The 12,072-nt window shown below is 41.3% G+C and overlaps 2 protein-coding genes across 15 annotated transcripts in view; both read right to left on the bottom strand.

Moving 5' to 3' along the window:
* Window positions 1–2,178, bottom strand: part of EIF1AX (eukaryotic translation initiation factor 1A X-linked) — a 28,230-nt gene extending 26,052 nt beyond the window's left edge. For 10 of the 11 annotated variants that reach the window (XR_012677504.1, XR_012677505.1, XR_012677519.1 and 7 more), the window contains exons 1-2: window positions 1,873–2,107; window positions 185–268 (exon numbers count right to left, since the gene is read on the bottom strand). Coding sequence is in view for 2 of the 11 variants with exons in the window: in XM_075175156.1 (XP_075031257.1) it covers window positions 185–268; window positions 1,873–1,888 (100 nt within the window). In the remaining 9 variants the exon portion in view is untranslated. Of the gene's footprint in view, window positions 1–184; window positions 269–1,872 lie in introns of all 11 variants that reach the window. The other variant, XM_075175171.1, reaches the window with a different exon arrangement.
* A 1,506-nt stretch (window positions 2,179–3,684) lies between these two features.
* Window positions 3,685–12,072, bottom strand: part of RPS6KA3 (ribosomal protein S6 kinase A3) — an 84,225-nt gene continuing 75,837 nt past the window's right edge. For 2 of the 4 annotated variants that reach the window (XM_075175090.1, XM_075175096.1), the window contains 3 exons: window positions 11,284–11,401; window positions 9,020–9,160; window positions 3,685–7,853 (listed from right to left, as the gene is read on the bottom strand). In XM_075175090.1, coding sequence (XP_075031191.1) covers window positions 7,731–7,853; window positions 9,020–9,160; window positions 11,284–11,401 — 382 coding nt within the window. In that variant the 3' untranslated portion in view covers window positions 3,685–7,730. The remainder of the gene's footprint in view (window positions 7,854–9,019; window positions 9,161–11,283; window positions 11,402–12,072) is intronic. The other 2 variants (XM_075175075.1, XM_075175083.1) reach the window with 1 other exon arrangement.

Below are 12,072 nucleotides of genomic sequence, written 5' to 3'. Positions count from 1 at the left end.
CCTACACTCAATGTGTCATTTAGAATTCAAATACAACCCCAATAAGAATACCTCTCTTTATTCCACAATAACTTTGTATTTCTCAGACATACAGATGTTTTCTTTGTGTATCAACTTCCAATGTACGTCACTTACAATATCTGACTGAAAACAATGGCATTGCCATACTATAGTTAAAACTCACCTTGCCCGTCTTCCTTGAACACCAGTTCTCTTTTTTCTGATTCATTCTCATTCTTACCTCGTCGCCTATTTTTACCTCCTTTGCCTAAATTAAAACGGGGGAAAAAAAGAGCATGTGTTACTATCTGTGAATACAGTGAATGAAATAATCAGACTTACGGGGATTTCTTTTCTGCGCTGCTTCTCTGTATGGCTGTTTTGAGTATCTATTGTGGTTTAACCTGGCCGGTAAACACCACACAGCCGTTCGCTCACTCCCCCGCGGTGGGATGGGGGAGAGAAGAATCGGAAAAAAGGTAAAACTCATGGGTTGAGATAAAGACAATTTAATAGGACAGAAAAGGAAGGGGAAAATAATAATAACAATAAAAGAATATACAAAACAAGTGATGCACAATGCAATTGCTCACCACCCGCCGACCGATGCCCAGCCACTTCCCAAACAGCAGCTGTGCCCCCCTCGGCCAGCTCCCTCCAGTTTTTTGTTCAGCATGACGTCATATGGTATGGAATATCCCTTTGGCCAGTTGCGGTCAGCTATCCTGGCTGTGTCCCCTCCCAGCTTCTTGTGCACCCCCAGCCTCCTCGCTGGCAGGGCAGTATGAGAAGCTGAAAAGTCCTTGACTAGGGTAAGCACTGCTCAGCAACAACTAAAACATCAGTGTGTTATCAACATTATTCTCATCCTAAATCCAAAACATAGCATTATACCAGCTACTAGTAAGAAAATTAACTCTATCCCAGCCGAAACCAGGACAGTACCCTACCCAGATCTAGATGTTTTGCTTACTTTTAGCATTTTTAGCTCTAAATTTTTAACTGAGCAGTAACATAGCAATTAGAAGATTAGAGCCTCCACTATTTAAGACGTCCTGGGTGCTCTGCGGTGACAGTAGTCTTCAACAAGGATTTGCACAAGATTGCCATTTTCAGTTTTTGTGACCGCTGCTACCAAATACCTCATAAATTATGGTGGGATAACCTGATGCACGTAACCACCAAAGAGCAGAAGAATAACTTGAGGGGTTATGGTAGTGCTGAAATCCCTGAAATACTCAGAGGAAAGCTTATGCTCCAAGGGAAGATGCCCTTTTTAAAAGGCACACACGTGGCAACAGGATTAGACGCTCTTCATGAAGACGCAGAAGAGCAGCTCATACTTCCCCCCTCCCGTTAAAAAGCTGCCGTTCCCTTCCTCTCTTTTTCTTCTTTTCCTTTAAGCAGCGGGGTGGGGGAAAAGGGGAGAAGCAGCAGTCCCCAGCGAGTGCGCGGAGCGGCACGCACACCCGGCCGCTTCCTCGGCGGCCGCCCCTGACAGCCAAGCCCCGCCAGGGCCTCCCCCTCCCGGCCCGCCAGGCCCCAGAGGCCTCCAACACGCCGCTGAGCCGCGTACGACCGGGGCCAGGCCGGGACCCGCGCCCAAAAAGGGCCGGGAGCGGGGAGTGGGAACCGGCCCAGAGGAGCCGCCGGCACGGCGGGGTGGGCGGGAGGGCTCCTCCGCCCCCTCCCCGCCCCGCCCGCGGGCAGCAGGCCGCGGTGGCTCCCACGTGAGAGGCGGCAGCGGGCGGGGGGGCGTCCCCGGGCCTCCCCAGCGCGGCTGAGGCCGCTGCCGCGTCCGGGCCCGGTCTCGTCGGTACGGCGAAGGAACGGGCCGCCGCGGAAGGCCCGGCGGAGGGGCGGCCGCCTCACCTTTATTCTTGGGCATGGCGCCGGGCGCTCCGCCGCGGAGAGGCTGCGGGCAGGGGCAGCGGTTGGGGCTTCACGCGGTTCCCGCGAGGCAGAGGCGGGCGGCGGCTCCAGGCGGGATCGGCAGCAGCTCCTCACGCGGCGGGACCAGGGCCGGGGCCGGGGCTGCGGCTGACTCGTGCGTTCCGGCCGCTGGCGCCGATCCGACCCACAGCGCCCCCTGTAGCGCCGGCGGGCTCAGCCGCCTCCCGGCAGCGCCGCCTCCCGGCAGCGCCGCCTCTGCGCACGCGCCCTGCGGGGCGGACGCGCATGCGCCTGGCGCCCTCCTGGCAGCCTGCCCGCTGCCGGCGGCGTAGCGGTGTCGGGAGGACACACCTCCACGGGCGTCGTGATCGGCGGGCGCTGCGCGATTGGCCAGGACTCCGCGCCGGGCGGGCAGCGGCGGCCAATCAGGGGCTGCAGAAGGCGGCCGTAGGCGCGAGCGGCGGCGCAGGGCGGGCGCGGTAGCGGCGCGGCGGGGGCGGGGCGGGGCAGCGCCCCCAACACGCGCGAACCTGAACGGCCGCGGAGACGTCGCCAGGCAGTTCGGGTTTTCTTTTTTTTTACAACGTTTTTTCACAAAGAACGGTGCCGGCGGGCGCCCTGCTGCCCCCCGCGGCAGCCCGCCGCCGCCCCGCGCCCGCTCCCCGCCGGCAGCCGCCGCTCTCCGTCCCTGCATCGGCTCCGTGAACGGCAGCTCACGGGGATCGCGAGAGCTTTTTGTGGCGGATTTTAAGGAGAAGGAGGTTTCGCACCTCTGCCCGGAGGAGCGGGCAGCGCGCACCCACCGAGCCCAGGGGAAGCCTCACACCGTTGTGACAAATCCGAGTGATGAACGGTGACAGGCGCGAGGGTGCGAGCGTGGGCGAGGCCGAAGTAAGGCAAGAGAGTACCGTCGGGACCCCGTGTCGTACCGGCCCCTCTCTTCCTTTCCAGAGCTGCTCGAGGCTTGACGGATGATCCAGTTTACTCAAAAACTCACTTTAAAATGTTTTTGGAGAGGCAGGGCGAAGCCTTGGGCGGGCCCGGGGCGGCAGCGGCGGGCACCCCGGCTGCCGGGTGAGTTTCAGCCGGGAGAGGACGCTGCCCTCTCTCCTCGCCCGCGCTGTCGGTGGTGCGTTGTTCTCCCGCCTCATGTCCTCCGACAGCTTTCTTGTGGTACGCTTAGCAAGACCTCTGGTTACAGTCCTCATACACGTTCTCTGTCACAATTACTGTAATTTCATGTAGACTATGCAAACTTCTAAAAATCTTTCATCTTTTCCAGGTTGCAAGGCTAAAAAGAATTACCTTTGGAAGCTTCCAAGTTGTGTGAGCTGCTGAAACACATGGGCATGTTGTTTATGGAGTACTTACGCATATATTCTCATTTTTCAAATGTTTAAAGGTTCATTAATTATCAAACATGCCTCTATTTTCAATGTCCAGAGCAACGCAGGCATTGCAAGTATTATTTAGCAGCCTCCCTTTAAGTTGTACTTTACAGTCTACTGGAGTCTCTACAGGGTATTGAGATACAATATTCTTGCACTTTGGTCTTGCAGTGTCATATATTGGGTCTATAGCATCTACTGAATACAAGTGTTTTTCCTTCGGCTCCCCATTTACCTTACTAATAGTGATCTGACTAAATATGCTGTAATATAGTGACATTTTAACTGATACACTTGCTCATTATGAACTCTTTGTGGTTGGGAATGCACACTCGGCATGCTGCAAATGTAGTTCAGTTTCAGTGATGAACAAAAAACAACTTTTATAACTAGGCAGAACAAATGATAAACCAAAAAAGTGCTTTTTTAAGATGTTTGAAAGTTTATTCGTAGTAGAAATTTCAATTTCTTTTGAAGACTACAAAACCTGCCATTAGACAGGAGTACAAGCAATGATATCTTCCCAGAACTGCTCATAGTTACACCTGGAACAGTTCTAATTACACATTAATAGCATGATTGGAACATTTCCTAGATCAGACTCTGAATAAAACAATCATTTAAAGTATTCAGTACAATTTTTTTTTTTTTTTTACTAGCATTTCAGTTCTATGACAGCAGTGCCAAGCATCTAACAGATGCTATTGTAATGGTCTGGAACAAGGTACAATACCACTGATTTCCTGGTCCAGTACCTTAGACTCACTTACGTGCCATGCTGAGAAAACTAGTATAAAGTACGATTGTATAGAATTGTAGAAAAATATTTTATCTGTGATTTTGTCATTTTTTAAAAACGTTTTAAGTAGACTTCCCTCCCCCCCACTAGGTTGCAAAATAATTACATCCCTCATAAGTACACCTTCCCTTTGATTAGGTCAAGAGTATCAAGATAAAGCTAATCATTTACATCATTTTCGTAAGTGAAAATTCATCTATTAACCATTGCTGCTTACTAAGGACCAGCATACTTTGAATCCTTTCCTTCCAATAATAGAAAAGCACAGCTTTAGTTGGTACACCACATTTACAAAAGCAAAACACACATAAAAATCCCAGACATGTAAATCTATTTTCTTATGCCCTTGTCTCTTTAGAAAAAAGTTTTAAATATTCTCTTGAAAAACTCATTTCATTCAACGTTATAGTGATTATGAATAAAGAACTTTGCCCTTACTGGATATAGATGGCATTTAATGAGTATTGCAACTATGCTCCTCCCTCTGTTCTCTCATGCCCTCAAGCACAGTAAGTGGTAATTTCACGCTAAAAAAAAAAAACCCATGGCCTACATATAGAAAATTCACCTGTATCTGCAGTTCTCCTTTTTTATCCTCTATGACTCTGTATCCTAGAGTCACTTGCTATGCTTTGCAGACCACGAAGCAGTCCAGCAATGAATTTACACAGTGTGTCACATATACTCACATTCTAATAGAAAGGTGCTGGGAGTCAAAGAAGCATTATGTGGATTTCTCTAAAGCTTCTAACAACTGCAGCTAAAAAACCATAAAAATAAATGTGAAAGTTGTGAACATGGATCCAAAACGGGAGGTAAGGTGCATAAAACCATGTAAGTCTAGCCTGTAAAATACACCTCCTGCATAGACGGGCCCTTTATACCTTGGTGTAGAAAGTAACTTAAAAATATAGTGGATCTAGACTTCAACACATTCGAGTTAGCATGTGCTAAACTGCCCTGTTTTATTAGCATTTTAAAAGTTCATCCTATTCTGCTATATATGTGACATAGTAGCAACATCTATGAAGTCTAGACTAAATTAACAGCTTACTTGAGAATGTAGATACATAAAATGTAGGAGTTAACCTTCCTTCACTATTTGGCTACTGACCAGTGAGCTTGAGGGCCACAAAATATGGCTAAAATAAAATTACTGGAAGTACTTTTATATTATTTTAACATAGATACTGCCAATAGTAAAGCAGCTTAACACTTCCTCCTTTTGGTCTGTTCTTTGCCGGGTACCTATCTATACACATTAAGAACACACAAGAAATTCCTTCCTGAACTGAAATGCTATTATTGACACACTAGCAAGTACTGTCATCCCTTTATTTCAACAGTATCAGTTTTAAATCTTGTTTGTTGACTAGATATGACAGTCTTCAGATTAACACATTTAAAAGCCACTCCAGAAGCTGTGGTTTCTAGATTTTGATGAGCCTGACTTGCAATTGCTCACAGAGCTGAAAATACATTTTCTGAAAGGTAAGATTTTACTAAATTCCTCGGGAACAGCAGACACTATTCAAAGAAAAATTAAAATGGCCTTTTTCTGCCTTTAGTTAAAGATGTTTCTTGAAGGAAGGGTAGATGCATCTGTACAGCTAAAGGGAACTTCAATGCTACAGCACCAAGTAAGGGAAAAATGCTAATTGCTTAGAAGAGCTGTGTGTGCAAATTTCTGAGATCTATAGTAACTTAAGAATCCTTGTTCATAAAACCAATTCCTTAACAATTATATGATGGATTAAATATTTAACAGATTTTTAAGGGCAATAAAAGTGGGATCCTTTGCAAGTCTAACAAAGGAAGCTTCTGAAAGGAACTTGTAGCAGAAGGAACACTCTCACATTCATTTAGAAAATCTGGGGTGTCATAAAGATTATTCTCCCTTTCAACAAACCTGTGATGATTTCAGGGAAACTGGCAAATTAATCACCGTAAAAGAAATTTAATACCACTAAATCAAGAAAAAACCTTCTTATGCAAAACACAAAATTGCACCTTTTAGTTTTTAAATTATATTGTTCACATAGAGCTGTTCACCCAGATCCATATTTACTAAAGCTTGAATTCCCAATAGTCATTTTTGAATCTGGAATGAGTTGATGTAGCATACCATTTTGGTGGAGTGGGACACTCACTGAATTTCAACGCATTCCAGTGCACCTTCTCATGTGGGCAATTTGATCTTTCAAGACTAGCCATCAAGATGTGCCTTTAATTACTTAAGACACCGAGAGGCCAGGAGTATTAAAAGTTTGTATTAGTATTTAAAATGAGTCTTTCACCCTCATTACAAACTTGCTTTCATCTGGGGAAAAGTGAGAACACTCACTCTGAACAGCTTTGTTTTACCTGACTGGGACAATACTATTTTCACGGTAAATTATAATGACCCTTTTCTAACCCCAGACAGATCTGGATGACTCTCCTCTCGTTTTGCTTTGGCTGTCAATTATCAGAAAATAACTGACAGAACATTAGATCCATCAGTTTTGCAACTGCAATGAATGCAGTTTAAACCTACTTTTTGCAGGCTTCTGCTTATTAGCGGACAATATGTTTTCCTTTATCTTCAATGCTGCCTTTCTTATAATGCCAACATTCACTGAACAAATCCTTTGCAGCTAAAAACAGAAGTCACGAATAGAGATAAAATATTAACAATGGATTATAAGAATAAACAATATAGAAATGTCCTCTAGCAGAAAGTATTTAGCAATGATTCCTGAGTCCAGAGATTACATGGGAGAGAATAAAAAGGAGGGGAGGGGGAACAAAATACAGAGTGAGATATGGAGCAAGTTATCTTTTCTCTGGGTTATATTACCTACTGTATATATAGTATGGTGAGAGATACGCTTTAAATTTTGAGTTTAAATTTTGAGTACTATAAACAGTATCCTGATTTTCGTAACATGACATGCAGCGTCAAAACCATGGAAATGTAGAAAAGACATAGGCAAGGAGAAATACATATTCATAGTATTACATTCAATAGCTGTTTAACAGTCAGGCTTCTTTTAGAGCTGTCCAACAATACTGATTAATCCAGGTGAACTGTTTAATCAGACTTAATTGCCAAAATGATTAATAATATCTAAGTAAAACAAGGCATGTATACATTAAGGAAAACAGCACGGAAATGTACTGCTTGTGAACTGTTTACAAAAACATACAAAATGTTGGATGGCACAAAGTGTATAGTGCTAATATAAACAGATTGTTTAAGCTAAGTGCTTAACATAAACTGTCCATCTCTACCTGTAACAAAGAATATCTTAGGGGACAAAAAATATTCCTTATAAAAATAATGCTATGTGGTGCAGAGTGCTTTATTCAGTGTATTTTTGACAGAGGTGGCATTCGTAATTCTTCTGGTTTATTCAATCGTGAACATGATCGTTTTCATTGTGTTTCCACTTGTCACTCCATTTGAAGCTCCAGTAAGATCAGTAACTTGCCATCAACAGTTTAAAGCGAGAATAGATGAAAGCAGTAGCAGCAGCAGGAGCAGCAGCATTATAGGTACCAGCTGGGACAGAGTGTGCTTGCAGGTATCTGTCAGATATGTGCTACCTGTCGCCATGATTTGTGCTATCATCTTATGCCGTGGTACCAAGTATCTGGTTGAGGTCACTTCACAGGGCTGTTGAGGTAATTTTTTTTATACCTCTCCTCTGAGCAAGAGTAGAACGGCCGACTGGCTCCAAAACCGGTGACTGATTACGATTCAAAGCAGAGTAAGTTGCTGCCATTGCACCCTGTGGGGCAGAGGGGGACAAAAACCAACAAGAGCACGTTGTGAATGACACACACACGAAAGATCACACAGTGCTAAGTGCCAGAGATTCTGGACAAGTTTTAACTTCCAGTCTACTTTCATCTACAAAACGGAAACATACCACTGCATTACTCAAATACCAGCAGTGTTTGGAGTGAGTATTTTTTAGGGTAATAAAGATCAATCTAAAGCAATTTTACCTTGCTTAAAAAAACAAACCCAGACTGCTAAATCAAGTTCTTTCTCCATGCTTTGTGAAATAGTTGGGGAATGAAACCCCATTGGTGGGCTATCTCTGCTTATCGCTTATATAACCATTTCAGTTTTCAACAAAATATTTAAAAATCGCCTACATTATTCAGCACATGAAGATTTATTAAAAAAAAAAAGTTAGAAAGTTGTGAGCCGTGGGATCAGAACTTCCCCCTCTTTCCACTTGTGTTTTTGGATGCTAGAAATTTCTAATAGCTGACTCAGAGAGAGCGTTAATTATATTCTTCAGATCCCTTTTACGTTGCATGACAGAGATTCTTGGATGTAGGGTTGAAGGCAGGGTGGAATACAGAGAAGTAGAATTCAATTTTTTTTTATTTCTCTCTGCTTGTTCTAAGTGAAAAAGTTTATCGGGGTGAAAAACAGGTTGTGTTTCAGACAGAATGCAGAACAGTATGATACCAGATTAATTAACACTGCCTTTTTGACTTCTTTTTAGCTTATACTGTGATCATGAAGTATACTGTTTTCTTTTAGTCACTGACAATTAACCTCTGCTGAAACTGTAAAGTTAGCTAAACTATTTTTCAGCTCGCCTATAGTCACCTGACAACATTTTAACTATCAGAAGAACGATTTCTTCTATACCAGTTTCTTAAGGAAGTTAAGCCCCCCAGTGTAAGTCCAATAAATTTCAAACCTAAGAAAATGGAAGTTTTTTTCAAATGTATTAGATTTATTCTCCATGACTGGGTTCTTATGAAATCCTATTACGTATTACAAATTCCCTTTATGGCTTAGTGCAACTCCCAGTCATAATAACTTTTAAATACTATTTAGAGGAAACACATGCCACAGTAACTTTTTTTTTTTAAATTTCTTTTGTTTACACTAATTTTGGCTAAACAGCAAGCTTAACAAATATCTGCTTACCTTCACTAAATGGGGAGCATCCTGCCTGTTCAGCTGGTATTGAGGCAACTGGTCACAGTGAACTATCCAGGGGTGACTAAGAACTTGGGCTGCAGTCAATCTTTGATGTGGGTCAACATGAAGCATTTTTGAAACAAGGTCCTGACAATAATATACAAAGAGTCAATGCAAATAACAGTAAAACTTCAGCTTTAAAACAGATTATGGTTCAAAACTGAAGATTTTAGTGGTATAAAAATATGTTCGTAACGTCAGTTTGAAACAGCTGAAAAACTGCCCAGCAATTCTAACACTATCTTTTAATTATGTGACTTAATGGATGTTTGGTAACACAACAGGAAAGTATCCAACTAAGTGAGGCGAAATACACAAACACAAAAATATGCACTTTGGGCTAAAGTAGAGGCCCCACTATACCAGTATTTTATTTTTAACAATGACAAATAGCAGATATGTAGGAAATGAGTATTGAAAAAGGAACAATTGAGAAAATAGAGATGATCCTTCCCTTTGCATGTTTCCCCAGTGTCTACCAATCTTTCAACAATTGTGCAAGTTTGAAGGTTGAATTTTAGTACTCCTGCTGGCCATAAATGTACCCTTAGTGATTTTTACCTCATCCTCTCTGAACTAATTTTGCTGCTTATACTTTTGTTTTCCCCCCCCCTTCCCAAACACTTTTCACAGTTGTTTCACAATTAAGTTACGAACCACATGAAGATACTTAATTTTGTTTGGTTTTTAACTTCTGCAGAATATATTAATTGAATGATTCCTGATTTCCCTAATAAAATCATCATATGAGAAAAAAGGAATTAGTCTTTCCTTCTTTGTATCATCAGTGAAATGATCTCTTTTGTCTGTCATATCAGCCCACTCTGCTGAGATGAAACACTGTATTCTGTTTACTCTCTTTACGTGGAATTGGCTCTCGACATCTGATCAAATTTTCACCTTTGTTTTGGTACATCCTTTTCTACCACCTTTTCAGCTTCTATTTTATCTTTTTCCAATTATGGTAGTGAGAACTGCATACAACACATAATGCTGAAAACAAATTTATACAGCAGCATAGTATTTTATAGATGACTTTAAACGTCTGTCAGTAAGGGTAAAGCATAAATAACATTTCTACCTTAAGCAATTACCTGTGGAGAAACACATTTAGTTGACTACAACTGGATTTAAGACAATTTAAGTTATTTTAGCAATACTGGACATTTTCATATAAAACATTCTTTGTTCTGTAATTCAAATTAAGAATTTGAACATAAAGATATTATTAAAAAGGAATCTAAGATTTTTTCATAGCTGATAGGTTTTTGGTTCATTCTAGACTCCCAAGTACAACTGAACAGAATGGGACTGAAGGAAGAAAAAGCTGATGCCACCAGATTAGTGTAAACATGTTATTCTAATAGGTTGATTTGTCAATCAAATGAATGACATGGTTTGTGGGAAAATGGTTGAGTTTTGAGAACAGTACATTAGAAAGCACATCACAAATCAATTACCAAGAAAGAGTACAACATATGTAAAATTTTTTGGGAAAACTTCAGCATTTTACCGTAGCTACACAGAAAGATAATGCACACTTAAGTTTAGAGTCCATTTGCTGCCAAAAATGTACTTCTAAAAAAAAAAAATTGTCTAAAATTTTTACTTTGTACAAATGCAGTAAAAAGAAAGTATAATACTTCAGTGGTTTTTAAGTAGATTCTTAAAGTACTTAAAAAAATAAACTGCTCAAATCCTAATCAAAGAGTATGAGATAAACTGTCTTGGGTAACTCTGAAGAACTGACCCAAACAGAAAAATGTGCAAAACGATTTATTTTTCTAGCCTGAATCAGTGGAGTATATGGTAATCATAATATTTTCATTATCCTGATTTAGACTATCTGTATGATTGTTGAATGTCATGCTTCCACATGAAGTTTTATTAGAGCATTTCTCATCGTGGATGATTGCGCATGTGTGTGATTACTGATAAAATACACTGTATTTTTAAAGACACTTGTTAACGACTATAGTATAAGGCACACCTGTTTTTCTTCCTACGTACAAGTGACTGTTGAAACATGAAAGGATCATAAATAGGGAGCAAACTTCTAGGCACGTAAAGGATCAGATCAGTATTTTAAAATAACAGTAATAATGGATGGAACTTACCCAATCATATATGATGTAACATACACATTATAAGCAACATGTTACATTGCAATCCATTTCTCATCCCCCAAAGGACAAAGCAAACATACTTGCCTTAGCTGTTTCTGACACGGTATTCCAATAACCACCGCTGAGAGAGAACTTTCCACTACCTATTCGGGCCAAAATCTCCTCTGGGGTATCATCAGGACCATTTGCAAAAGGAGTGTAGCTATTTAACCAAACAATTTCAATGTTAATAACTTCCATAACCTGGACCTCAATAGTTATTATAAATCTGATCATAATATTCAACGTGTTCAACATAATTATAGGCAACAGATCGTCAAATAGCTGTAAAAAGAAATTATTCTTAACACGTGAAAATGCACAGCACTGACTACAGGTCTGTTCTTACTGTATGTATTCCCTCTATATCGGGTCTGAAACCCACATTTTTTCTATAGAAGTCTAAGTACTGGTGGTTCCTGAATTACAGGAAGTATTCCTTAAGCTTTTATATTTTAGTGAAGTAATAAAACAAGCTGTTATAAAATTAAATGTGAAGACTTTATGATGAGTCTGAAAAAGAATAAATGCTGTTTTGATACTAGAGGAAGGAAGGTGCAGCAATTTTCCTTGCTTCACTATAAGCATTCTTGCTGCTACCAGAATATCCACAACCAAAAGAGAGATATATTTAAAAACAAATGTTTGTCACTTATTTCTTTTAAAATGCCAAAATGTCTCTCATGATGTTAACTCTTAAGCAAAGTGGCAATCTGAATAATCCAGCATAAACATATGATCTATGTGGCAGGTGCAATAGCAACTATCTTTTGAACTTGTGGAACTATAGTTGAATTTATTATTCATCATCTTTTACACAATTTATTTTTGTTG

The sequence above is a fragment of the Calonectris borealis genome, chromosome 1 (assembly GCF_964195595.1).
Source record: "Calonectris borealis chromosome 1, bCalBor7.hap1.2, whole genome shotgun sequence".
In the NCBI taxonomy this organism is placed as follows: domain Eukaryota; kingdom Metazoa; phylum Chordata; class Aves; order Procellariiformes; family Procellariidae; genus Calonectris; species Calonectris borealis.
This window is presented reverse-complemented; position numbering and strand designations above follow the sequence as displayed.